The sequence below is a fragment of the Tetrao urogallus genome (assembly GCF_951394365.1).
Source record: "Tetrao urogallus genome assembly, chromosome: 11".
NCBI classification, from domain to species: Eukaryota; Metazoa; Chordata; class Aves; order Galliformes; family Phasianidae; genus Tetrao; species Tetrao urogallus.
This window is the reverse complement of record NC_136824.1, coordinates 677,786-704,885: the sequence shown is the minus strand read 5'-3', so window position 1 is coordinate 704,885 and position 27,100 is coordinate 677,786. Positions and strand designations below refer to the sequence as shown.

Genomic DNA, 27,100 nt, shown 5'->3' with positions numbered 1-27,100 from the left:
GGCCCTTTCGGACCGCCCCGCACTAACGCCACCCAAGAGGCGACCGCCGCTCTCGGTTTCTCCCCTCTTAGCGTGGCGCGCCCCCAGGAAGAGTGCGGCTGGAGGCGCGGCGCCGTGCAGCGGTGCATGCCGGGAGTTGTAGTCCCAGCGCGGCGCCGTCAGCAGACCGGAAGCGAGGACGGCCCCTCCAAGATGGCGGCCGGGGGCGCGGGTCGCCGCCGCTGAGGGGGATGGCGGGAGCGAGGCGGGAACTGCGCGTGCTGCTGGCGGCCCGCCCGGGTCGGGAGCGGGATGCCGTGCAGGGCGCGGCGCGGGCCCGGCTGAGCGCGGGGCAGGACGCGCTGGGCAGCCTGTCGCTCCGTGACGGGATCTACCTGGAGTCCCTGGGGCCGGGAGGAGGCGGCCGGGCGCGGAGCAGCGTGCTGCCGGGAGCGTGGGCTGAGTAAGTGCGGGAGCGCGAGGGGAGCGCCGGGCTGCGGTGCCGTGATGCTGCGGTGCCGCGGTGCCGCGGTGCCGGATAAACGTGGTGATGGTTACATCTTCAGCTTCGTGTGGGAGAGTACGGCCGAGCACGATCCGCAGGCAGACAAGACGAAAATACTGGCTGTGAGTGAAAGTCACGACCTGTTTGTCTATGAATTCACCAGAGAAGAGGGGAAATGCAGCCCGGATCCCCTGCACAGCTGTGAGGAAGGCGCTCTGAAGAAGCTCCTCGAGGCTAACAGCATCAGTGAGTGCCTTTCAGTGTGTCCATAGCCAGTCCCTGCGGGATTTATAATGCTTCATGTGCTAAAGCAGCTCTAGGCAGTGCTGGTGAAGGGTAAATGGCTTTGCCTGGTTAAAGCTATCTGCAGCAGTACTGATGGGCCTGAAAAGCGATGGGGTGTTTCTGTATTCAAATACCAAACTGCTGGAGGGGTTTCCCTGTTCAGGGGAGGTGGCTGTATGACACAGTCAGAAGTAATAGCAGCACTGCCATCGCTAATTTCCCATTTGGCATTAGAGCAGACAGGAAGAAAACATACGGGCGGGGCTCTGCACTAATCCTGCAGAAACTAATTAGTGCTTAACCTGCAGGCCTATGGCTTGGTGTTGTACACGTTCTCATTAAGCGCTTCAGTTAATGGAGCGGCTCAGACAGTGCATCTGAGCTGTGATTTCCTTGAGATACCTTTACAAACGGAAGTACCGGATTGGTGTAATCACAAGATATCTTTAAATTTACAGGTCTTTCTTCAATCTTGTCTTTGAGGATACTGTCTTTTAAAGACAACAGATGCATACTTCTGCTGAACGGCTTCATTGTTATGCACATTACTTTTCCTGGAGAGCATTCATCATTGGAGACGTGTGACTGCTTTACCCTTGATTTACCTCCACCAGTTTTGGAAAGAATAACAGATATAAACTTCTGCAGGGGGATTCTGTTTTTCTTGGATAGTTCTGGCTGGATCTGTATCCTTTGGAGTATCCACGAGGTCTCAGTGTAAATGGTTTGATAGAACAAGGTTTTCTCTTTTGTCAGAATAAGACTTCTAAGTATGAATTAACTCTTTTGTGATGGCACAAGTTATTTTTGTACAGCACCTGTAGCACTGTTCACTTCCTATCCTAGCTAGGCTTAGAAAGCTCTATGTGAAACAAGCAGTTCTAAATGCTTTGCTGTGCAAAGGTTAGCGTGGGCCGAAAGTAACACAAATTCACCATCTTCCTCTTCTGTCTCATTTCCTGTTCGTTGGGCAACCTGAAGCCTGGCGTTTTCTTTGACACCTTTTAAAGACGTATTTGATTCTTTTGATGGTGCGAATCTAGCACATATTGACGTGTCGCTCTGCCTGGGTGGGGTGCAGGAAGGGGACAGGAGTTCCGCCGTCACATCACCGCTCGCTGCAGTCAAAGTGTCGTACGATCTCAGCATTGCTGTGATCATCAGTGCTTCCAACAATGCCTGTTCTGTGGATCTAAACACGTACTTCAGGTATGTTTGCAGCAGAATTACCAAAGGTTTTAAGTGTGACTAATATTAGAAGTTTAAATCATCCGTCTGGGAGGTAAAATGTAATATGCATTTCCTTTCAGACAGTTCCCTGGGCATTTGATTTGTAAAAGAGATCCTGAAAGCCTTCCACTGAAGCCACCTGAGGGAGTTGATGAGGATGACCTTGCTAGTTCTGACTACAGTATGGAGCTGCTGTCCTCGCCTTTCCGCACAGACAGGTAATGAAAATAATCCTAAAATGTCTGCGTTTTGCCTCCTATGGAGCACTGATCAGAGAACTGCTGGCTTTTTTCACCGGCAGTTGTGGCAAATCTGCTTTGTGAAAGCTCACTGTGCTTTCGGTCTATCATGGCTGTTAGGCTGCAGTTAGGAAACGCCCCAGGATACTTCATGTGTATGACTGAGCTGCTTCCAACAGCAGTTCCTGCTGGTAGAGCTGTATTAGGTTTGAACCAGCACTGACAGCTGTCTGCGTTCTGAGTGCCTTTCTGTTTGTTTTCTGCTTAATACAAGTGAGTATGTGAGGACTTCAGAATATTTTGTGTTCGGATAAAAAATGTGACTCTCTTGTGACCCTCAGTAGTGGAATAATTAACACTAACGAACTATGTTAATTATGTCTTGATGTATGTAAGATTATATTATGATTCTATGAATTCATTTCCTTCTACTGATATATGTATATTTTTAATTAATGAGGGTATGTTCTGGGATATAAAGGACAATTTTCCAGTAAAATTCTCAGCTTCGTGGCTGTTGCCAACCAGTGCAGCTGTGGTGCAAGCAGTATTTAAACAGAAACGAATAGGACCTGGTACGGCTCAAATGCAGAATGGTGGTTCTGATCTGTACACCAAAATGCTTTCTGATTGACTGAGGAAATGTTAAAAGTTGATTGGTCTGCATGGTTCCTGCCCTAATACACTATATTATTGGCGTCTGCTTTCTTCATCCCAGGTCATGGAAGGCACACTTGTCCTCCCTGCGCAGCACAATCAGGAAAAGAGGTTCCCCACATTTGCTGTGTGATGTGAACTTACCTTGGTATCAGTATTTTACCCACCTTGAAGATCACGATCCCTTAATCTACGAAACCCACGAGGGGGCCCTGGCCGTTGCTCCAAAGGCTTTTCCACGTGTCCTTCCCAACCCGTCGCAGAGTGCTGGCACGAAGCTCAGCGATGCGGGGTGGCGGTGGAAACAAATCCTGCCTGTACAGTTATCACACCGAGTGGTGAAACTGGAGTGTAAATGTGTGACTGGAGCCAAAGCACTGTTTGTGATCCTGACAGATGACAAAGCACTGACGCTTGCCCTCTGGGATTTCGAGTCCCAAGATGTAACACACCACCAGTTCAGCAAAAATAGTGTTTATGTGGATTGCAATGAGGATGTGCCGTTATGTCTGCTGCTGACAGGTGACTTGTGTGTGTGATTGTTCTGGTGCAGCCTTCCCAGAAGAGCACTGTTTTGTCTGTAGCTTTCTCCTTCCCTGATGGCTGACTTTGAATGTGTTCTTGCTGAGCTGCCACACAAGTGGAGCCTACAGCTTTATGTTTAATATCAGCTTTATGTTGATATTTGGTACACAGGCAGTAGATACAAATCTTGTTGCTTAGCAACTCGTTCATATGTTTTTAATTATGATTTGATTCTTTTATTCAGAGCATGGCCTCTCCTTAATTCTGTTTGGTTTAACTCAAGAGGAGTTTTTGAACAGACTGATGATCTATGGCAGTGCTGGAGTCGTGGATGCTGTGTGTCACCTCAATGGATGGGGACGGTGTTCTATTCCAGTGCATGCACTAGAGGTAAACAGGGCTGATTCGTGTCCTGCAGATAGCAAAACCACTGCTTTAAAGTAATCAATGAAATGTGGCAGCTTTAGTGTTATTTCTAGACTGAAAAAACCAACTATGATTAAGGAGTGTTCAGAACCTCTCCTAATTGAACTCTGGACCACACACCAGCTCTCCTCATGTCTCCAGTTTTCCAGTGCTCTAATTCTAACTTTATAAGTGTCAGTGATCCCTGCTTAAAAAAATAATTGATCCAGAGGTCTGGGATGCAGCAGTCTGTGCACACTGTGACAGTGCTCTGCCAGCTCTGTTCAGCTGTGTTTGCAGGCAGGGAGCTCAGGTGAAGATGTGCTGGGGTTCTTTGGTTCTGTTTGAAGGTGTGATAGACAGGGAACTGAGCCAGGAAGGGGGAAGGTTGGCAGCAACATTCAGTTGCTGTAAGCTTATTTAAAGTCCTGATTCTCATAGTACTTCTTTATATCCCCAATTAAACTTTGATAAATTGCTTAATTAACATTTTATCTCTAAACATAGTGGGTCAGAGTTCCTGCAAAACCAATCAAAAGGGCATGGCAGGCACTCGCCATGCCACCTTGTTATTTCAGGCTACAGTTATTGCATGTGTAGTTTAAATTTCTTCTTATTTTTCTGCATGCAGACTTTGGCACAGAATGTGAAAAATACTGCTAATAAATGTACCTTATGTTTTAAAAATACGTGCATAACAATGGTGCTGTCTGTCTGCCTAGGCTGGCTTGGAAAATCGTCAGCTAGACACAGTAGATTTATTTTTAAAAAGCAAAGAAAGTCTTTTCAACCTTCCTGCGCTCCGCTCCGAAGCCCAGCAGTCTGCTGATGGGGCATCCCACTCTTTCCTGAAAAGTGAGTGAAATCCTTTGGCTGAGCTGCCTTTCAGCTGCTGGCTCTGTGTCTGTGGAAGCACTTCGTGCTGCTTTGCCTCCTGTGTTTGAATGATGTGATGTTGCAGCTTCTCATAAATGAGAGAGATGAATAATGTGTGGCTTTTCTGGGTTGTGCTCTGAGCTTTTTGGTGTGAAAGCAGAGCACCTTAGGTATATTGTTTGATGGACTTCAAAATAATTTAGCAGCAAACTTTTATTCTAAGTTGTACTTTATGATCAGCCGTATCGTAGAATGCAGGCGTAACTGTCCATGTAATCTGTGCAGATTTGCAAGAGCTGAGACCAGCCTTAAACTTGCTCTGCTCAGCAATCAGAGAGAACGACATGGAGCCGCAGAGCAAGCACTTTTCTGAGCAGCTGCTGAACCTCACGTTGACTTTCCTTAGCAAGCAGCTTGAAGAAATTTTTGTCCACACAGAGGGTGAGGTTACTTGTTTTGACTCATACGTAGTAATGTAGTTTGTCATTGTTTGGGTGAGAACAGTTTGGGTTTTGGATTACAACCTACATTTGCTTATAACTAATAATACAAAAAAAAAAAAAGCTTGCACTAGTGTTAAGTGAATGAAAGGTGTTATTTAAGGGGAAATTTGAGAAATTAGTGTGAGTGCAGTAGCTGTCACATCAGACTGGATGCTGCCAGCTGGATCAGCATGTGTAGGAGTGACAGCTTCAAGGTGATTGTGGATGGCAGTGCTGTTACATAGGATGGATTTAGCCCTCAGCTTCTCTCACTGCTGCCACATGAGTTATGCTGACACTAATCTTCCCCTGGCTGTAGAAGGGGCTTGTTTAAGAAGGCACTGCAGCTAAAGAAATAACCAGGTAATGGAAAGCTTCAGTTTCCATGGGGCAGCGCAGTCACCCATCCTGGTATAAACACCAGCACTGGCACGGGAGTAAGAACAAGTGTGTTTTGTGTATTGAAGTTAGGAGAGTGTGCTCAGCATCCATAAGCACTAAAAATCCCATGTTGTTGATTTCTGTTCAATTCTGTTTTGGCTGTTCTTGGCAGAGCCTGATGGGCACCTGCAGAAGGCTGCAGAGATTTTAGCTGATTACATCATTGAACTTAGGACCTTTCTGAAAAACTATCCTCGATCCCAAGTAAATGCCACAGATGTAGAGAGCGATTCTGATGAAGACCTGCCTGCAATAGAGGAAAGCCAGGTGTGGGAAAAGCTGACACCTGAGGTAAAAGCCAATAATAAAGTTCTGACTGTTCTTATAAAAAATATTCAAGGAAATGAGTAATATGGAAAGGTCCTCAAAGTGCTGGGGGAAAAAGCGGCCTAGGAATCACAAAGATGGTAACACTGAAGATGAGCGGGGTCGGTTTGTTCCAGACATTCTTTCTCCCTTTTAGGAAGTCATTGCTGAGGCCATCTTAAGCAACAAAATGCCAGAGGCCCAGACCTTCTTCCGAATGCGGCAGCATCCTGCCCAGAGCCTTCAGGAGCTCATTCGGATGGGTTTGGATCTGGTCTATGGCCGTCTGCTGAAGGGCAACACCAGGGAGGCCTCAGCACTCCTGAAGAACATGGTGAGAGGTGTTCAGTTCATTTTAAGCTCTTCTTTGTGCCGGATGAAATGAACGAGCGGTGGAAGTGTGAGGAGGAGCTTTACCTGTCTGTGGAGGCAGCGATTCCACCACGTGCTTTTCATGCAGTTAAAAGAAACGTGTTTAAAAGAGCTGCTTTGATCCCTGGCGTGCCTTCAGAGTGCTGAGGCAGCCCCGTGTCCGTCTGTTTGTACAGTTAGCGCACAATGAGCCTGTTTTGGTTTTCCAGGGTTTTGATGTGAAGCAGCAGTTGCGTAAGATATGTTTCTACACGGCTGATAAACACGTACGAGATTTGCTGGTAAGTGTAGGAAGGGATTCTGTGGGGTCTGGCTGATGTTCTCAGCTCCAAGGGCTGAGATGTGCTGAGGCAAAGCACTGTGCTACTGAGCCCTTCTTCAGAACGGGAGCTGGTGTTGGCCCTGCAGCTGGCAGTGTGCTTACTGACACTGGCTTTGGCATGCCTGCAATCTTTTGCACTTGCAGCTAAGGTAAAAGTTGGTTAAAATGTAATTTGTTTGTTGTGGCATTGGGCCACTTTTCGTCTGTTTCACACAGTATGAGCTCCATGGATCTCAGTGCAGTCGGGGCTTTTTCCTATGGCTGGTTTATTCCCTAGACTTGCAGGATCAGTTACTGCGTAGATATATAGTAAGTAGAGAAAAATTATAATTGGAGGTAATACTTTAATTTGAATTAAAGGTCAAAGTTTTACAAGAAGAAAATTATTTTTCTGAAAAAGAGAAGAAAATGATAGACTTTGTGCATCAGGTTGAAAGCTTGTACTCGGAGTCCTTCCAAGAAAATAAAGAGATGCAATCTCTTTCCAGGTAATGTGGGTTACCAGTTATAATTATTAATTAATATCCTTAATAGAAGTGTGTGTGTGTGTGTGTGTGTGTATAATATATATGCACAAACTATCTCTTGCATTCCATGTGACCTAAAGCACTAATAAATATGGTTATCTGAGATTTAATTAATCTCACACTGGTGGCTTTGGGTTAGCAGTGAGGATCAGGGGGAGCTGATTATTTTCACATCAGTTCAGCAGCTGCTGCCGTGTTCCTTCCCAGCTGAGCTGTGACACTGCTGGCAGTGCAGGGGAGCTCTGTTCATGTTGACACCAGAAATGAGGCAGTATTTAATAATTTAATATTTCTGGAGTTATTAATCGAGTAAAACATGTTCAGATGGAATGTTTGCTGTATTTGTGATACGTTATCCGTAATATTACAAACAAAATAGCCTAGGAAAAAACAATCTTAGAATTAAATAATTGTAAAATGTTCAAGTACTCATTATTTGCTGTGCCAGTTTTGGAAAAATTAGTAAATCCTTTGCCTGTTCTCAGACTGTTAGCTGTGTAAGTCCTGCTTCTCCAGAAATCAACTAGCAAAATCTCTGATGGTTTTTGATCCTTTCCTTGTCTCCTATTGGTCAGGTTGTGTACCGTTCTACAAAAGCATACTAGAAAATGCCCTAATGCAAAACTTCATTGCAGTGTGAAGAACTGGAGACGGGAACAAGACTCTGCCAAACATTTGGCCACTCTGGAGTCACTGTTGGATCACGATGGACACCGGGTTCCCAGCAGGGAGGTCAGGGTGATGCTGAACTGGGCTCAGTGGTGGGATGAGCTCCTTCAGGATCTGATTCTTCTCCCCAGAAAACAAGGCCAAGGCAAGTGTTCTGGAACTGAGAGTTAAGAGAAGTTTTGAATTAAAAATCTGACTTTCGTGTGGTGAATGCAGTTTTGTGGCATTGGTACAACCAGAGCTGAGTGTGAGCAAATCCTCGTAATTTTTACAATGAAAATATTGTATTCTCTTCTGGAGGGATCTGTGTGGTTGTGTTATGACAGGGAGCTGTTTGGAGTTTGGAACTAGCTGTACTAATTGATTGCCAGTTGCTGCAGTGCTGTACTTAGCTATGCTATGGTTTTTACTTTGCTAAGCTTATGCTTATGCTGTACCATAGTTATCTCAGCACTGTGTTAGCAAAATGGAATGCCTGTTCTTTGAAAATACACACGCATAAAGAAACGTCAGATTTTGCTCAACAGTCTTTGATTTTGTTGGCTTCATTGCTTTGTTTTTTGTTCTTTAAACTCAGGACTTGCCACGTGTAACCCTGAGGCTCTTTGGATGCACCTGACAGCCCGGCACGACTGGCTCAACATGGCTTCATGGATCGAAGAATTTGAGCCCAGCCGCAGTTCGTGTGGACAGAGCAAATGGCCGCCCCTGACTGCAGGCATTGTTGACCAGAAGACGTTGTGCAGTGGCTACATGAGAAATGATGTGTTGAACGAGCTGGCCAGGTGTGTGCTCCAGCGTGTTACTTAGCTCTCTGTCTTTCTGAAGCCAAAATCATAGTTAGAGAAGTACCTGTTACTCGGATCTTTGCTGCATGTTCATGTTTATATTGTGTTTGGTACCATTGTTTAGAACAGCACACATCAGTTGGTACATTTGGTACATTTGCTTTCAGTCTTGTGGCACTGTCAGTGCTCTGAGAGCAGGGAGAAACACGGGAGAGCAGAAGTGCTGTGCCAGGCTTGGGGTCTCACACAATGGTTGCACTCCTGTTGTCTGTTATGCAGGGGAGAAAATTCTAAGCATCCCATGCCACTCCTTATTCTTTGCCATGAGCTACAGCAACCAACATGTTGTTAAAGCACTCTCAGCAGTATTTTGGCATGTTATCTTTGGTTTGTTAATGAAATAATTCTTTAGATGGGAAGTTCTGGTTTGTAATTTTGGAAACGCCCTCCACGCTTGCTAAAAGCACAGCTGTCTAATCAGTGCACCTTTCTTTTCTTTTCTCTCTCTCTTTTTGTTTCGTTTATTTTTGAAGAAAAGGGATTTTTGTCCTTTCTGAATTGGAAGATTTTGAACTTCTGCTCCAAAGATTGGTTTCCCTCGGAGGAGTTCTGCAAAATCCTCACCCTGTCCCAAAGCACAGCGCTGCGAGTGGCTTGGACTTCCATGCTCGTTTTGTCCTTCACTGCTTGGAACACAATTTGCAGTATATGTTATACACATACCTAGATTACTACAGGTAGGAATGTGTTTTTATTCACTGAGTTACGTGCAGATTTAAGTAATGAAACACAGCTGTAATAGTTGGCAGTAAGAGTCTCACCAGGCTCTTGCTATTTGCAGCATCATCTGAATATCAAACTGTGAGGCAGTGTGTTGGGTTTCATGCTGCATTTTGAAGCTTTATTCAGGTTGTAATGTTGTGATTATTTGTCTGTCAGTCAGCTAATGAAACAATTATGGTCAGAATTAGCGTAATAACAGAAGCAGTGCAATCTTAAATGAGTCAGACCAACTTGTTAGTAATTCTGTCGCCTGAGCGCCTGAGTTATTCTTTTTACTTTGAGAAATAAAGAAATGCTTTCTGCCTTCTTGTTTAGCACTAGTTGGGATTCCAGAGAGAAAGAAATGCTCTACTGGAACTATAAACGTATTCCTATATATGAATACTTTGTGATTGGAATTTCTTAGCTGCAACTCCAGTCAAACAGTGTAATTATTAAGAAAGTGGAGTGGAGTAAAGGAAAGCTAAGAAGCTTTTTTTTTAAGTTTGTGTAATTCATGTGAATCTCATCAAGCCCTCCGACTACGGAGAATGGTGTCTGTGAATCAGGTCCCTCCTTTGGAAAGTGTTTGGGGTTGTGAATTCTGGAAGCTGCTGTTTGGATTTGCAGAAGCAGTTACATGGAAACTTAAGGAAGGCAGCTGCCAGAGAAGTGCTGCCAGCCCCAAGTGTGCATCAGCAGGGGTGGTTGATGTGATGCTGTGGTAACAGATGACACGGTTCACTCCAACACCAAATCAGCTCTTCTTAATTCTCATGCAGTTGGGGCAGAGGATGCTTACAAATACCGTACATTCACTGTCTACTGTTGTTATTTCCAGCTTAACTCCTTCCAACTGCCCTATCCTGGATGACAAAGAACTGCACGAAGCACATCCCTGGTTTGAATTCCTCGTGCGGTGCCGAGGGGTTGCCAGTAACCCACGAGGTAGGAGCCTGGCCTCGCTCAGCAGCTGCTCTGAGGGTGAGGCTGACAGGCAGCTTTGGGACAGCTGGGTTTAACGCTCTGCTGTGCTGCAGGCTTTTCTTGGCCACAGCAAATCATTCACATGTGCATCAGGTCCACGTCTCTAAAACGTGGATTATTTAAAATGCACATAGGGATCTGGAGATCTGTCAGAATTGGTCTGTATGTGATCATCATTGCATCTAATTTGCTTACATTCCATTTGAATATGTAGAATAGGTAAGAAAACACATATAGCATTAAAATTAAAGCTTCATGTGAGGCATTCTGATTTCTCTGCCCTTTGGGTTATGTGCTTTCCTGCACCGATATTTTTATGGTCATTGAAAGTCAGTACAGTTTGTGTCCTTATCTCACTGTACTTTTCTCACCTTTCATTTCTTGCAGAGGCACACATTAGAAAACAATAAAAGCTTGCATTTTTTTTTCAGAAAAATAAGAAAAGGAATTGAAGTAATACAGTGCAAAGGTGTGTGACTCCATCCCAATGAATGTGTGTAGGTAAAATTGAAGTACAAAATCAGGGATGGTTTAGTGAGAATTAAGTCTTAGACTCACAAGAAAAAGTCACTGTTACCTTTTTCATGCTTGTAGGATAGTTACAATGCACAACTTAATAATTGTGTTTACATTAAGTTACATCTCCCTTTCTTTCTAGATCCAAAGATGATTTTTCAGGCGAGTCTAGCAAATGCTCAGATCTTGATTCCTAGTAACCAAGCCAGCGTGAGCAGCGTGCTGCTGGAGGGCCGTACGCTGTTAGCTCTTGCAACCACCATGTATGCACCTGGAGGCATTGATCAGGTACTGTGTGCAGCAGGCTGCTGATGCATTTTGGGAGGAATTCTCACGAGGTGCTGAAAACTCAAAGGAAAGAATGGATAAAAACAAGCACACCGACGCCATCGTGGTTCTTGCCATTTAAAAACCTGCTTTTGGTGTTGCATGTCTCACTCTGTTGACCAAACTCAGGATCAGAACACGTCAGAAACTACAGCTTACTGGCTGCGTTGCGCCAGGCGATGGCGCTGTGCTTCAGAGTCAAAGATGTGTCATGAGTGAGTAGAACTTTGTAAAGAGAAGGATGGTTCAGATGGTAACATCTTATGATACAGAGAGCTGTGCGGCACAGCAGAGAACCGGCAGCACTGTGTTTCTAACACAACCTGCAAAATTCTTGCAGGAAAAAAGTGCTGCTTTCTGTGTTGTTACCAGATGTCCAATTATCATGACTTAGATTGTTTGGTGCATTCAGAGGTTGTTTTATTATAATCTTAACACAGTTTCTTCTTCCTAGTGAAATAATTCCACTTCCTTTCAATGCAGGTTCTTCAGAATGAAGATACAGAGAAACCACTAAAGAAAGTTGATCCTCAGCTCTTAAAAATGGCCTTGAGCCCTTACCCCAAACTCAGAGCTGCTCTTTTTCCCCCCTGCACCTCTCATGGAATTCTGCCACCTGACATCTCCCTTTACCACCTTGTTCAGGTATGAGAATGATTCTTGCCCTTGCTCGAGATATTTGGTTTGTAATTCTGGACAAATACCTTTTGTTTCACATCTATGGTATGAACTAAACTGCAAGCTGGAAGAAATGCCGTAGAAGATTTTTTTATTAGGAAAATGGCAGCTTTGCTGAGATCACAGTGCAGCAAAACACTTGAATGTGTGTTTCCTTATTTCCTTAAACTAAAATCAAAGTGCTTTGATGCACTTATTTTCCACTCAGTAGATGAGGATGCAAACATGGATCTTTGAGAGAGAATGAGAGGATTTGTCTTTGCTTGATGGCAGCACAGGCAATTCTTGAGTATCTGCTACTGTGGGTCCCTGACATATTTTCTAGTCTGAACAGATGGGAAAATGTTAAACTGTCTTAATATATCTTGTGTCTCATCTTTCAGTCATTAGTGCCCTTTGATCCCAGCAAGTTATTTGGCTGGCAGTCGACAAATACCCTCGCTGTATCAGGTAAGTTAGTTCCATGGTTTTTATGGTTTCCTTTTTTGACCATGGTTGTAGCATCACCTTCCTGTGGAATGGTTGGGCAGAAAAACTTAATGGAAAGGCCATTCCTTTTACAGCAACGTGATGTATTTCACTAAATTCTTGTTGTGAAGTGAAATAATGTCTGGCTGGGTTACCTTCTGCTAAGCCCTTCATAGACGTATTTTTTTTCCTGAGTGTATTATGAAATAGAAGAGCAGTATTTTGTTTTAAAAGCAAGTTAGAGCCTCTGAAAAAGTGATCAGTGCCAGCTGTTAGAAATGTTACTGCTGGGGTTCTGATGTTCTGATAAGAATTGGGATTTCAGTGGGATTTGGGTGTGCTGACATTTGAGGTGTGGGATCGTCGTTGCGTGTTTAGTTGTTGGAAGCCATTTTCTGTGTTTCAATCAACGGTTGCTCGGCTCCTAAGAGCAATGCTGTTCTTTCTAGATGCATCAAGTGACCTTCCTCATTTTTCATGCCCTGAACTGGTGAACAAATACGCCGTAATGGAACGACTGGACTTCTTGTACTACCTGCGCCACGGGCGGCCGTCGTTTGCCTTCGGTACATTTTTGGTCCAGCAGTTGGTCAAGAGCAAAAGCCCCAAACAGTTGTAAGTTACCTCAGAAATGGTGGTGTGGTTGTTGTGCAGAAGTTGCCTTCGAGCACAAGGAATAATGTCAGTCCTCTACAGCAGCAGCCTGCTGCTGTGCACTGTGTCTCGTCAAAGCTGCAGGTGTGCTGGGAGTCAATCCAGTGTAAGTTGGGTAAAATGCCTGTCAGATTTCACATACTCCATAAATATATCAAGCTTACGACTAAATAGATTCAGAATCACAGTAGGAGTGGCATCAGGAGAAATGGCCACTTGTTTCTGAAATGTCTTGTTTGTATGTCAGTCGCTGTATGTTTCTGTCATCGTTCCTGTACAAATCAGCACCTCCTGTGTGAACAGCTGAGGTTTGGGCTGAAAGGAAATCAGACTCCTTGTGGGCTGAGGTACTGAATGCTGTGGAAAGTCAGTGTAATCAAATCAAGTCAGCATACCTGATTGTTTCAGTTGCTCTGGTGGAAATGTTCAGGCATCCAATGAGCCAGCTGCTGCTGGAGCCCCTGGTTGTCTTTGCAAATCTCTGTCAGGTTCTTTAGGCTGCAGTGCTTGCCTTGCAAACTACAGTGGGACATTTTGCAGTCAAAAACTGCTGACAGTCGTTTTTAATTAACTTTAATGTAAACTGCAGAGGCTTTACTTATTTAAAAAAAAAAGTTTCTTGCAAACTGCTCATTTTTGACCATCTATCATAGGTGGGACTTTATTCTCAGACCTTGATTTTTATTTTTTTCTAAATGCAAAACTTAGTTTATAAACATTTTTCATGCTGGTAAAGTCCATGCAAAGCGTGTTAGGTGTGTGATTGAAAGTGATTAAAAATCATGTTTATTGAATGCTGCTCTTTTTGTTTCAGGGTTCAGCAAGCAGGAAATGAAGCCTTTCTTCTAGGCCTTTCTTTCTTCAATACGCCTTCAGTAGCAGCTGCCTGCGTGTGCTTTCTGGAGCTGCTTGGGCTCAGCAGCCTCAAACTGAGAGTTGACATTAAGGTTGCAAACATGATATTCAGTTACAAAACCAGAAATGAGGAGTCTCAGCACAATCAAATAAGGGAATCTTTGGGTATGCGTGCTTTTCGCTCTCTTTCGCCTAGCGTGCTTTGTATTCACTGGAAGGAGAAGCAGTGACCAGCTGGAAGATGGTGCTTACCATCTCAGGAATGCAATGGGAGTTGGAAGAGTTTAATTTGAAGAGTCAAAACTCTCGCTGTTCACGTGCTCCTGCTTCCTTCCAATTCCAACAAGGCAGGAGGGCTGTAAGGTGGCCTGCAGGCAGAACGGCAGGAGTATCTGACAGATGCCACCAAACAGCTGCCTATTGAACGCCTCAGTAAGGTCCCACCTGATGTAACACAACTAGAAGACTAAACAAAGGTTTTCTCTTTTGTACTTAGAAAGTTGTCTGCAAACACAGTGGAATCAGATGTTCAAAGCTGTAAAGAAATCAAATTTGTCCTGGGAATAACTGGGAAGTTGGATTAGTGACTATACATGTGCAGCTGTCTTCTACCTGCTGGCTGTTATTGAAGCGTTTGCAGGAATAGAACTTGTGCTTCCTGTTAATCCTGATGCTGCTGCTCTAATCTCAGCAATGGTAATGTGTTCTTTCTGAACAGTTGAACAGTTAATGAGGTTGGCTGATGGTGAAAAAGCAGCAACAGATGAAGTTCTTAAATCCTTAGAAGAAGCCTTTTGGGATTCAATTGAGCATCAAGGAATAAAGAGGTAAGGAAAATGACTTAAAGGATTATGATGGCAAATTGAATTTGAGCATTGGATTTTATCATTTGTGATTTCAGACACTGTTAAAGAGATGTGGGTGTGTTTTGCTGTAGTACACTGGCTAACAGTATTTGAGTTTAGCATACAGTTCCAGGTTCAAGTAGCAGAGGCCATGGAGGCGTACTGGCAAGAAGTCGGAGTTCTGTCAGCACATTTGGCTTAGTGCTCCACAGAGCACAGCTGGGAGGGAAGGCTGTGGGGTCATTCCCAAAGCTTCTGTTGTCAAGACAGAGGCTTTGTGGAAGGGAGCGTGGACAGACTGCGGCTGGGAGCTCCCACAGAGCTGATGTGCTGTGGTGAGCTGTGGGATGTGCAGCTGTTGCCATTTGCAGGTGTGGATCTTGGGCCGTAGTTGCGCACTGGTAACATCTAGGAACGTCAGTTCAATCCAGCAGAAGCTTAAAGGTTGTTCTTAGGTGTTTTTCCTTTTTTTGATTTTTATTTTAAATTCTGTGCAGGACATCCAGTGACTCCAGACAGCAGTGGTCCTTGGTGATGCAGTTCTGCAAACTCCATACCACGAAACTGAGCACCTCCTACCTAAAGGAGTGTGCTGAATCCAACGACTGGCTGCAGTTCATCATCCAGGCCCAGCTGTACGGCTATAAGCCCGATGAGGTGAGCTGTCTGTGTATGGTTTTAAATGGCAGAGATCTTCATGAATGCTTGCTGTGATGTTCTCCAAAAAAAAGAAAAAAGGAAAAGAGAGAAGAATTTGGTACTGTTCTTTTTGGTTGAAGAGGTGGTTCCCATATGTTCGAGAAAGTTGCACTCCTTTACGTGTGATTTAAAATGAATAAAGAATTGCCAGCGGGTAACAATTAAATGCAATTTAGAAAAGATAATGGAAAGAAGCTCACTGGCAAATTCCAGCTTATGAGACACTTAGCAGCCCTCTTTGTTTTTAATTTGAATCCTTCTATTGCTTTCTGGAGAAGAAACTCCACAACTGACAGTCACAGAGTTGTACTGCCACCCGTGTATGATGGCATACAAGAGAGATGAGAAAAATGGGTTCTCTGGGAGTCATTGTAGCTTCACCTAAAAGGGGGAGCTTCAATATTTCAGTAGAATAATTCACATCTGCACACACGTTTCCTTCTCAGCTCTCCAGAAGCATTCTGAAAAACCAAATGTGAAAGGTGTTCAACTCCTGTGCGTTTCGAGCCTCAGCCAGCCTTCCCCTCGTGCTCCATGGGCCTTGCTCTGCATGCTGCTGTCACTGTTTTCCTAGGTCACGTCTGTGCTCGAAGGCTTCGCTCCCGTCCTGCAGCATCACCTGATGCTGGCTCTGGAGAAGTCCCCATTTCTGCGCGGCGCTGCGGGGGGCCCTGGGGGCAGCGCTGGGAGCAGGCGTGCAGACGGTCTCTTCCAAATCCTTCTCCGCTGTCAGCAGAGCCCCAGTGCTTCGTGTCACCTTTTGGCTGAAGGACTGAGGGAACACGCTCCCATTCTGAGTGTTCTAGCAGCGTGTTTCCCTGTGAGTGCTGCGTGAGTTGTTGATCTTTTAGAGGAATAGACAATAAGCAGTGGAGATGCTGTCACTGTGCAGTCGCTGCACTCAGTCAATATGTGGGTTGCACTCCACCAATTTCTTTCTCAATTTTTGTGGAAATTGTTGTGACACATTTGGCCAACTTGTATGTTGTGAGGTGGCATTTTTTGTCTGGTCGTTACAAACCCATCGTTTTTGTTTGACAGGAGGCTGACGTTATTCACTGTCTGTGTGTCTGGATCATTACCAGTGTGGATAGCGTTACCAGATCTGAAGCAACAAAACACGTTCAGAGCTCAGTAGAAAATCACAAGTGGGATCTTCATGACCTGTCACTTATCTGGAAGGTGTTTTTAAGAAAGCAAAAATGTCAAACACTTATAAGGGGATTCCAGCTCTTTTTAAAGGTAAGTCATGTCACCGAGTGAGCGTAAGTGCGTGAGTGCATCTCACATCTCTTGGAGGGAAGGATGCCTGTAGAGGCCCCTCTGTCTTGTTCTTTGTGGTCTGGATGGCCTGCATGTGATAGATTGAACAACGCAGCCAAGTAAGGAGATCTTTGAGTGGAAGTTCTTCCAACCATTACAGACTTGAAGATCACATCTCAAGCTCGTATCAGCGTTAATAAACGAGAATGTTTTTGTTCAGGTGCTGAGGAACACAATTCTTCCTTTACTGAAGTACTTTTAGGAAAGAGTTATAATCTGTTTTTGTGTCTTGAAGGATTCCCCTTTACTGCATATACTGGAGATGTACGACCTGTGCATGAACTGTAAAAAATACAGCGAGGCTAAAACCAAACTGGACGAGTTTCAGAAACTCCTCACAAATGTAAGAATTCGTTTTCTGTAAATGTCTTTGCATTGATTTCCCCCTATTAGAATGTGATAGCTATCCAGTGTCTTATATTGAAGTAACAAGTGTCCAGAGTGATCTGAGCGCTGATTTTTTTTGAATGAGTCGTTTGCAGCAGATTCTTTTGATAGGTGATGAAAGAAAGTGTAATTTCTTCCAAACCTGCAGTGTATTTTTCTTAGTCTTATTCTGAGTTGGTGCAGCAGGCTAAAATGCCACTGTAGCTTTCAGGTGTGAGCATTTCATTGTTTGAGGGCTGACATTGACTCAGGTAGGACCACTGCTGGTACACTGAATTATCTGTGGTATTCTCTGCTGTGCTGATAGAGCAGTGACTTACAGGGACTGCCTGTTCCAGAGAGAGCTGTGTTTCTGAAAGCATCTCAGTGCCATCGCTTCGGTTCTGGCAGTTGTCAGCAGTTGTACAAATGCCTCTTTGACAATTGCTCAGTGAACTGCTGTTCTGAAGTCCATTTGGAGCACTGACTTAGCAGTCAATTCTGAAAGGATCAAAGTGGTTTCATTCTGCGTTCCTTGTTTGTCACACACAGATTTGCATACAAATAACTTCAGTGCTTTCCTTTCCCCTGTGATTTTCTGGTCCCATGAATGTCTTTGTAATCAGCACTGCGTGCCATAATGCTGCGTTGTTTTCCTTCCTGCCATTCAAGCTAATGCTGATCAGTTTCCCTTTCCTGTGCACCACTCACATAGTGAATACGCTTGTAAAGTGGAAGAAGTGTGCTGAGCTGTTGATCTAACCATTTATTTTAGCTATCTGTTCATCCTTCTTGCAGTTCTATCTCCTCCTCACTATCATGAGCCCTGTAGTAAAACTGGCTGCCTTCAGATGGAAGTCCAACATCCCCACGTGGGGGTGGCACGTGTTGTTTCCTGAAGGAGTTCGATGTGGAACTTCTCTGATAAGCAGTGTGATTGTCAGCAGTGTGCAGAATAAACTCACCCAAAATAAGCCCCAAACTCACAGACCTTTCTGTACGCACAGCTTAAGACCGCCGAAGGACCGGCAGCTTCACAAGTCCCTGTGCAGTGGCTGGAATCACAGGCCTTGTTCCTTCTGGAGTTGATGCTGCAGCAGTGCAGGACAGAGTACGAATTGGGAAAGCTCCTACAGCTGCTTGCTGCAACGGATAATCTTCTGCTTGATGGTAAATAGAGCTGTTCTGATGGGTGATGTTGTGGCTTTGACCTGCAGTACAGCCTTACTGGAGTGACTGGCTGCCGTTGCTTGAAGTGTGTTTGTGGTGTTTCGTTCAGTGAGAGAACTGATGTAAGCAGAACTGGTTCTTATGGGGAACTGCAGTGATGAAAATTGTGTGCAAGTGTGGTTGGGAATCTGGGTAAGAACAGGTGTGTTGGTGAAGAGCACGCGTTATCTGCAGAAGTGTTTCAGTTCTGGCTTTAGATACATTTTTAGTCCTCTGTAAGCTTTAGAGTGTAAAACCTGTGCTCCTCTGGCAGGCTGCATGCTGGCATTGGCATAAGCTGAGTTCAGAACCAACTGCTGTAACTGTTTGTGCCCCTTTGAAACAGGCCCGTATGTGAAGAAACTCTGTGCGCTCAGTGAGATCCTGAAGGGTTCCTCCGTGCCCGTAAATCCCTCCATGCTGACCAGATTCAGCCCAGAAACGTTTCAGAATGAGTGCAGATCGATTCTGGAGCAGCTCCAAGAGAAAGGACTGTTCTCTCTGGCTCGGAAGGTGGCAGAGCTGGCTGAGCTGCCTGCGGACAGCGTGGTTACGCGAGAGGTACGGCACAGGGAGCAGTGATGGTCACCTCTGGTGCTTCTGTCATTGGCAGCATTGGGAACATAGCTTTATGTTTGTTTGTTTTGGAAGCTTTGTAAAATCGGTGTGAATTTTGCAGGTTCTAAGAGATCTGCAACTTCTAAGAGACGCGGGAGAGTGGGATCAAGAGCAGATAAGAATGAAATTCTGGAAAAAATGTAACGACAGCTTCATGAAAAATTGCATCTCCAGCAAAGCCGCATCGGATTTCTTTTTGAATCAGGCCGATGTGGTGTTTGAATCCTCAGTTCCTGAGAAAATAAACAGCATTGCAGAGAGACATTTGCTGCTGACCCTGGCTGGCCGTTGGCTAGCCAAGGACGCCTCGATGGCACTGGACAAACTAGAAGAAATAGAGAAACAGATCTGGATTTGTCGTATCACACAACAAACGCTGACTGCAGCTGAGGGGTCAGGCAGGTCGAGGCGCTCCTCCTCCTGTGCCGCAGCGAATGGGGATTTCACTTTTGATAACTTGGCCGAGGAGTTTTCTTTTTCAAAGCTGCCTGCTCTGAACGCACCCAGCTACTTGAATGTGGAGGGTCTGGAATTCGGGGAGCGTCAGCAGACCTTGGCTGACGATGAGGAGGAGGCGCTCAGGTTTCTGCTCGGATGCCTTCTCGATGAAGGAAGCGTGCACGAGGCCAGCCGTGTGTGTCGCTACTTCCACTTCTACAGCAGAGACGTTTCACTGGTACTGCACTGCAGAGCCCTGGCCTCAGGGGAGGCTGACCTGGACAAACTGCACGCAGATATTCAGGCTCTTGTAGCAGCAGAGAAGACGCAGGAAAGCAGTGCATCGCAGCAGAGCAGAGTCCCGAGCAGTAAGTAACACTACAGCAGCCACCTGACAAGTAATGAAGTCCTTCTAAAGGACTCTTCTTAGTTACTGTTTCCCCCGAAGTTTTTGCAGGTTATTTATTTGGTTCCAAAGTCCTGCGATGCACCCAGGCTTGATGTGTTTCAGAGTCTCAACCATTTGTTCTTTCTAGTTCACAATTCAGGTAAAGCATTGCTGATCTGTGTTCCTGCTTCTGGAACGCAGGCTTTACAAATCTGGAGTGCATTTGTGGAGCTGATGCGTGGAACTACTTTAGTGAATGTGTTTGTCTGAATTCTTTGTGCATTGTGATGGTTTTACTGTTTCTTAGTACAGTTGTGTATAAAGCACCGTGTGCGTGTTCATGAGGTACAAACTAGAAAGCTTTCCAGTAATAAGATATATAAGGCTTAATAAGAATAGGACGGGATAAATGAAGCCTTCAGAAACACTGCTGAAGCCATTTCCTTGCTCTCATCTGCTTAGGAATTCTCATCGAAAGTGGTGTGGATATTTTTATCAATCAATCCCTTGTGTTCTGCCATATTGTGTATATTGTAACAATAAGGATAATAACAGATCACTGATGTCAAGAGTTCAGTGTTCAAAGACTGACAAAATCTGCTGAACTTGCTGCAGACTTGTGAAGTCTTGCTGCAGGTGTGAGGCTTGCTGTTACCTGCCTTTGTGAGGCAGGAATTCATAACGTTGTTGTTTCCAGCATCGAGCTCAGAGGACTGGATTCACATTGCAGACCCATCTCTGGATGATCAGATTGTCCTCAGCTTGAAGGCTCTCACAGATGAATGTGTGCATGGGAGGAACTACTGCAGACAGGTTCTCTGTCTGTACGAACTTTCTCAGGTATGGCTCTGGTAACGTTACCAAGGAAACGAGTGGTTTGTATCAGGCTGTGCTGTGGAGGTTTGTGCAGAGGGGGATGAGGAGTGATGAAAGCACTGCTTAGGTGCCAAAACAAGTTGCAGAGAGCAGCACTGCCAGCCCTTGTGGGAAACGTGGCCAGATGCTCCTCGACTCCCCAGGCTCCTACCTCACTCCAGTAAGCCAGATCTCAGCCCGAGTCTCTTTTGATGTGCATTTTTAATAATCCTTCAGGCACGTGTTGTTCATCGAGTTAGGCCTTTGTGGTGGCTATTTGGGTTTTATTTGGTTCAGGAAAGCATCTGTCTGTTAGCAGCAGCTCTGCATTAACCTCAGATGGAGTTCTTGCATGCCACCCTGGTCTGGAGAGCATTAACACTGAACATACACAGATGAAGGCATTGTGAAGTGACATAAGATTATGTTTACGTGTTTTGAAACTGAGTTTTGTCTCCTCCTGCAGCACTTCCCTTGCACTGGCCGATTAAGATGAGATGCTGCGAGTCAGTTTATGTGCTGTGATTGGATTTCCTCTTGTGCACCTTCTTAACTGCATGTACGTTTCTTAGGAACTGAACTGCTCCTACAGTGAGATGTCAGCCCTTGACCCTGAGAAAGTGCTTCGAGCAATTCTGTCATCGCAGCAGGCAGAGCGATGCAGGAGGGCTCAGGCATTCATCACCACGCAGGGCCTGCAGCCCGAAACTGTGGCAGAGCTGGTGGCCAAAGAAGTCGTGCAGGAGCTGCTGGCCTCTTCGGAAGGAAAAGGTACTAATGGCCCTCAGCCTTGGTTTTTAACATTTTTTTGTTTGAAAATGTGGTATCTTTGCATCTGAAGATTATCCTTGCTGTGAAGATACTGGAGTCTTACCATGGTAACGTTTAGACAGCTCAACAGGTTATAAAAATATTACATTATGACAATTAAGATTAAGGCTCTGTGAGAGAGGATGAGCCATCAGAAGGAGATCTGGGATTCAGGCTGTTTTTTCCTCTGTTCCTTACATTTTCTGCTTCTCCCTTGCAGACTTGTGCTCTTCCTGTTCCCCTCATATCAGTTCACTTGTGTAAGCTTGGATGATTTCATGCACCACTCTTAGAGGAGTCAGTTTACTAAGCCAGCAGAAAACAGGAGCTTTCTTTTGAGTTCATGAGTTGAACTGATTCATGGAAGAGTACGAGTCAGAGCCACTGCAAGGGATGTGTTACAAAATGCCTTTTTTCAGCAGCAGCAGCAGCTTGCTGGATGTGTGAGATTACAGGTGTGTGTCATTGCAGTGGCAGTACAGATGTTCAGAAGGATTGGATTTCCAAGGCAGTAGTACCTGATCCCCAAATCTCAGCGCTGAGATCAGAAATGTCTTGAGAATGTAGTTCCAAGCCCTCGCTCAGTCGGATGAGGTTATGTTGGTTTTGTTTCTTCTGTCACTGTAGCACTGGGTATGACTGGCTGTGTCTCTGTGCAGGACAGAAGCAGGTTTCCAACCCTGCAGCTGAGAGCCAGGCGTTCCTGCAGCTGGCCAAGCTGTGCCAGGACCACACACTGGTGGGCATGAAGCTGCTGGAGAAAATTTCCTCTGTGCCACGTGGGGAGCTGTCATGCAGTGAGTAGATGGCAAGCAATGGTAAGGAGTGCATCACCAAGCATGGCAGCACTTGGCTTGACATCACATCACAAAGAATGAAAGCAATGCTGATAAAAGCATCTGCTATTTATCTCAGATCTGATGGTAATCTGAATATATGGACAATGAATGTATTGCTAAAGCACTGCATGAATTTAGTCTGCAGACAAAACACGGTTTTGTTTGTGTGTGTGCTGATAGCTGAAATAACTGAGTTCTTGTGTTGTTCAGTTACAGAACTGCTGATTTTGGCCCATCATTGCTTTAGTCTGACTTGCCACATGGAAGGAATCACCAGGGTCCTGCAGGCAGCACGACTTCTCACAGATGAGCACTTGGCACCTAATGATGAGTATGGACTTATGGTGCGTGTGTTTGCTGCCCTGTTTGTTGCCTGGAGATGTGTGACGGTTTCTTCCAGCGTGTCAGCAAGGAACTGCTCTGAGCAGCCCTGGGGGTCGGGCTGTGGTGGGATGGAGGAGTCCCTCAGCTGGGGGTGGCAGTGCTCTGCTGCAGCCTCACACTGTGCTCAGTGCAGTGGTGGTACTGCAAGGGGAATGTATTGACGGGCCTACAGGGTCACTGAGTGTTTCATTTGCTAACAGCACGCCCTTCCACAGCACAAGGAAAACAGAGCAGGCTGATCTAAAAAGAAAGCCTCTTGGCTTGGAGGGAAAATCCAGCTGTGTGATGCACTGCATTGCTCTGTGCCAAGCCTTCTCCCCAGCACAGCACTGCTGCTCTCTGGCAGACCATCTCTGTGTTGGTGTGAGCTGTGTACTTACACTGCTGCTCCCGCAGGTTCGTCTTCTCACTGGGATTGGCAGATACAATGAGATGACCTACATATTTGAGCTGCTGCACGAGAAGCATTACTTTGAGGTGCTCATGAGAAAGAAGTTAGACCCGGTAGGTGGTAGGAAATGAAGGGGGAATGTTTTCAGAGCACTGTGTCTACATCAGAAACTGGTATTTCACAGCAAGGTGAAATTGTCTGGGGATCCCAATTACTGCAGTGTAGGAAGTGTGGAATAGTTTTCCCAAGTAATGAATTAATTCTGGGTTTCATGAGACACCCCAGAGAGAAATAATCACATTTTGGAGAATCGTGTCAGGACAGATCTGCCTGTAGTACAAATACGTGGGTGAGAAATAAGCTCTTGAAATCTGAATTTGGTAATCCTTTATCTGACCAGAGTGGGACACTGAAGACAGCTCTGCTGGATTACATCAAGCGCTGCCGCCCAGGGGACAGTGAGAAGCACAACATGATCGCCCTGTGCTTCAGCATGTGCCGGGAGATTGGGGAGAATCACGAGGCTGCTGCTTGCATACAGCTGAAACTGATTGAGTCTCAGCCGTGGGGTGAGCGCCAGCTGCAAAGCCAAGGAATAGGAGTGTGGGCACTGCTGCAGTACATCAGATTGCTGCAGGCTGCAGCACACGATCACCACAGGTCCCTCAATGTTGTGTTTGTGTTAAGAAGGAAGACGTGCTGGTGAATGCAGCTGTGGCTCCCTGCACTGTTCTGTAACATCCACTGGTGGTGCCCTGGCTGGAGGGAGGGCCCCACTTGCACTGCGGGGTGCATCTGCCTGCTCTGGTTGGTGTTTTTCAAGGAGCTGAGGTGTTGCCTGTTACTGGAATGCAACCTTTCAGTGCTGGGAGGAGCTCAGGACACATGCAGCTTTCCCTCACTTTATTGTTGGTATGATGCAGTGTAGGGATTTTTGTTCATCTATTTTGCTTTACAGAAGCATAGAGGTAGAGCATTACTGCGTGTGTGTATGAGAGAGAACCTGCTGCCATCTGAGTTCCCCGCTGTGTGATGTGCTGGCAGCTCCTGCAGCAGCTTTGGCTCACAGCCCAACAGCTCTAACAGCTTCACCATTTCCCAGAGCTTTTTTTTTTATATAGATATGATTTTTCTGCTGCTTGATAAGCGCACACAGCATTGGTGCTAAGTATTTTTCATCTTACTTTGTCACCTGTGGAAATAATTCATTATTCCATTTTTCCCCCCATTTCAGAGGAGTCTCTTCAGGATGTTGCAAACTTAAAGAAACTGCTGATGAAAGCTCTGACCCTCTTCATTGATGCAGCAGAAAGTTACTCTAAGGTAACACCACACAGAACTGTATGGCACATGAGAAGTGAGCTGACCTGCGGGAACAAAGAGCTGCTGTGGGGCTGAGCAGGGTTCCAGCCCCATAAAACATCAGCACCTGAACCTCGGGGTTGTCAGCTGTGCAGCACACAGCAGCCTCAGTAAGACTGCTGTCACAGCACTGCATGCTGCTCACCATTCAGACTCGAAGGACTGCAGGGAGGTTCCCAAAGTCCTCAAGGAGCGACTGTGGGCATAACTGCTTTACACTGAGGGCAAGTGAGAATAAAGCAATACAAAGAGCATTTAAAGAGCGGGGTGATGAGATCATGAAAATCCTCACAGTGAGCGAGATTTTGTTTAAAACTAAGGGGATGTTGTCAGTGTGACAGTGCAGTGCTGCACACGCCAAGTGGCTGGTGGTGAGCTGCGTGTTTCAGTCAGCAGTTTGTCCTCCTCCTTCAGAGCGTTTCTGTTCCCAGGACTCCTGTGTCCGCCAGGCCCTGCGCTGCCGCCGCCTCACGAAGCTCATCACCCTGCAGCTGCATTTTCTGAGCGCTGGTCAGAGCACCATGCTGATCAACAGGAACAGGCAGAACCTGATGGAATGCATCGTGTCCTTGCCTCGCTTCTATCAAGTAAGTTGGGCTTTCTCACCTGCTGCTTTCTTTGGAAACCGGTAGCTGTAAGCACCAGGTGTGGGAGCACTTTGCTCCTGTCAGCTCTGCCACGTGGCCACCGAGGCCACACTGCTGCTGCAACAGAAGACAAGTCTGTGTTAAGCAGGTGTTCCTGCCCTGTACCTCCAGCATCTCTCCTCCCTGCAGGCGGCTGTTGTGGCCGAGGCGTACGAGTTCGTTCCAGATTGGGCTGAAGTTCTGTACCAACAAGTGATCGCTAAGGGAGACTTCAGTTACTTGGAGGAATTTAAACAGCAGAGACTGCTGAAGCCTGCCCTGTTTGAGGAGATTGCTAAGAAGTGAGTCGCTCTGCAGTCACATTGGGAATTTTGTTTTTCACGGGCAGAACAAGAAGCTGCACAGCAACAGCATGCAAGTCCTAGTGTTGTTAAAGACTTTCCTGTGCTAAAATGCAGTATGTAGGAACCTGGAATGCATGCTCAGTTTTATAAGTGTAGTGTGGAAATAACAGCAGCGGATCTATTATTGTTTTATCGAGCAGGGTGAACACAGGGCCCCAACTAATGCTGATGATACTGCATCTTTTTAAAATGAACTGCAGCAAAATAAGCAGCCAAGAGAAGCAAATGTAGAGGCTGAGTACAGCCTCTTCTTGAGAAATACTTTTCTTTTAGCAAGACAAAAGCCTTACTGAGTGTCACATGAAATTATTTTCAGGTGTAAGCAGCACCCCCCCACTGATGCTGCTCTGAGAAATCTGAAGAAGCTGCTGGCTTACTGCGAGGACATCTCCACGTACTACAGACTGGCCTATGAGAACAAGTTCTACGACGTGGTCAATGTGCTCCTGAAGGACGCACAGACTGGATGCTGCCTTAATGACATGTTATCCAACTAGAACCACGCACCAGCACCACAGTCTGCATGGTCAGTAGGCTTCTACCACATTTCCTAATGCTTACAGTCACGTGCTGCTACGTAACTCCAGAAAAAGGGTGGTGGTTGTAAATATTTAAAATGTTGATGCTGTCTTAACCTGAAGGTGTTCTGCACAATAAATCTACCCTTTACAAATACCTGACTGATGGCAAATAGGGACTGGCACAACTGGCAGTGGACCTCAGGGCTCTGCAGAGCGTCAGGAACTGGGGGCAGAAGGGATCACCATAGGAACTGCATCTACACCAACAGAAAAGTGAAGTAATACATCCTGCACACTGACAATAAAATAAGCAGAATTAATTGGCTCCTAAACAAGTAACAGGTGATCTGTAGTGTCATCTTTGATTCCTCTCTGATTAGCAGCTTGTTTCTGTTTTCCAGCTGAGTGATGAAGTTTAAGTCTTTTTATAAGTCTGAACAGCACCTCCTCCTGCTTAACAAATTCCAAGAGAGCAGCAAATAAGAATCTAATGTTTGTGCTCAACTCACAGCTATGAATTCCTTCCCACACTCGTGCAGGGCAGCCGTGGGGACGAGGCCTCACCTGGAGCTGGGAGCCAGCGTGCTCAGCTCCGGGCTGCCGACACGGGTGAGGGTGGCAGTGGGACAGTCCAGGCTCAGCAGGAAGGCAGCAGTATGCTTAAAGAACTGGGCCAAAGCCTGCTATAGTGAAGTCCTCACAATAGTGATTTTTATTAAATTAGTTGCTTTATAAAACATTGCAGATGTCATAATTGTTAACGTAACAATTTGCCCCACTGTAGTAACTGCTGCAGTTTGCCAAGCAAGTTGTTTTTAAATGAAAGAAAACAGCCGAGTCATGAAAGAGCGACCGCAGCCCAGGAGACCAAAGTCGTGTTTGATTTTGTACACTGAAACCAGGCGATGAACTGTTAAAGAAGACCCAACCCATACAGCTGCATTAGTAGAAATTTAGATGAACGGAAACTCAACTTCATACTCACAAGTTTTTGTTTTGTTTTTCCCAATCAGGAGCTCTGTCCCTGCTCTCACCCAGCACTGCTGTGCTGCTGTCAGGCTGTGGAGCAGCGCATCTCAGCGACGCCTCCAGGTCTGAAGTTAGCAGTTCCCCTTCACAATACACTGAAAACCTCAAGCTCTAATGTAAGACAAAGCAATTGTAGAACTAAGTGCACACCCATCATGCCCTCTGCAAACTGCTTTT

General features: G+C 45.6%; 1 protein-coding gene across 1 annotated transcript; it reads left to right on the top strand.

Annotated features, from left to right (window-relative positions):
* Window positions 1-230: 230 nt before the first annotated feature.
* SPG11 (SPG11 vesicle trafficking associated, spatacsin) lies at window positions 231-25,883 on the top strand (the record flags this gene model as incomplete). The annotated part of the gene is made up of 40 exons (XM_079540682.1): window positions 231-442; window positions 546-730; window positions 1,228-1,455; window positions 1,780-1,978; window positions 2,080-2,217; window positions 2,957-3,417; window positions 3,665-3,810; window positions 4,548-4,680; window positions 4,987-5,142; window positions 5,737-5,915; window positions 6,088-6,264; window positions 6,512-6,583; window positions 6,985-7,112; window positions 7,787-7,965; window positions 8,398-8,605; window positions 9,142-9,345; window positions 10,212-10,318; window positions 11,016-11,161; window positions 11,684-11,845; window positions 12,262-12,328; window positions 12,796-12,961; window positions 13,815-14,020; window positions 14,574-14,682; window positions 15,198-15,357; window positions 15,974-16,219; window positions 16,441-16,641; window positions 16,958-17,065; window positions 18,096-18,258; window positions 18,644-18,858; window positions 18,977-19,721; window positions 20,439-20,581; window positions 21,169-21,367; window positions 22,066-22,203; window positions 22,456-22,589; window positions 23,026-23,133; window positions 23,421-23,589; window positions 24,255-24,343; window positions 24,814-24,969; window positions 25,159-25,310; window positions 25,690-25,883. 40 exons carry the CDS (start codon window positions 231-233, stop codon window positions 25,868-25,870), a joined length of 7,275 nt encoding a protein of 2,424 aa, XP_079396808.1. The 3' UTR covers window positions 25,871-25,883.
* Between the last annotated feature and the right edge of the window lie 1,217 nt (window positions 25,884-27,100).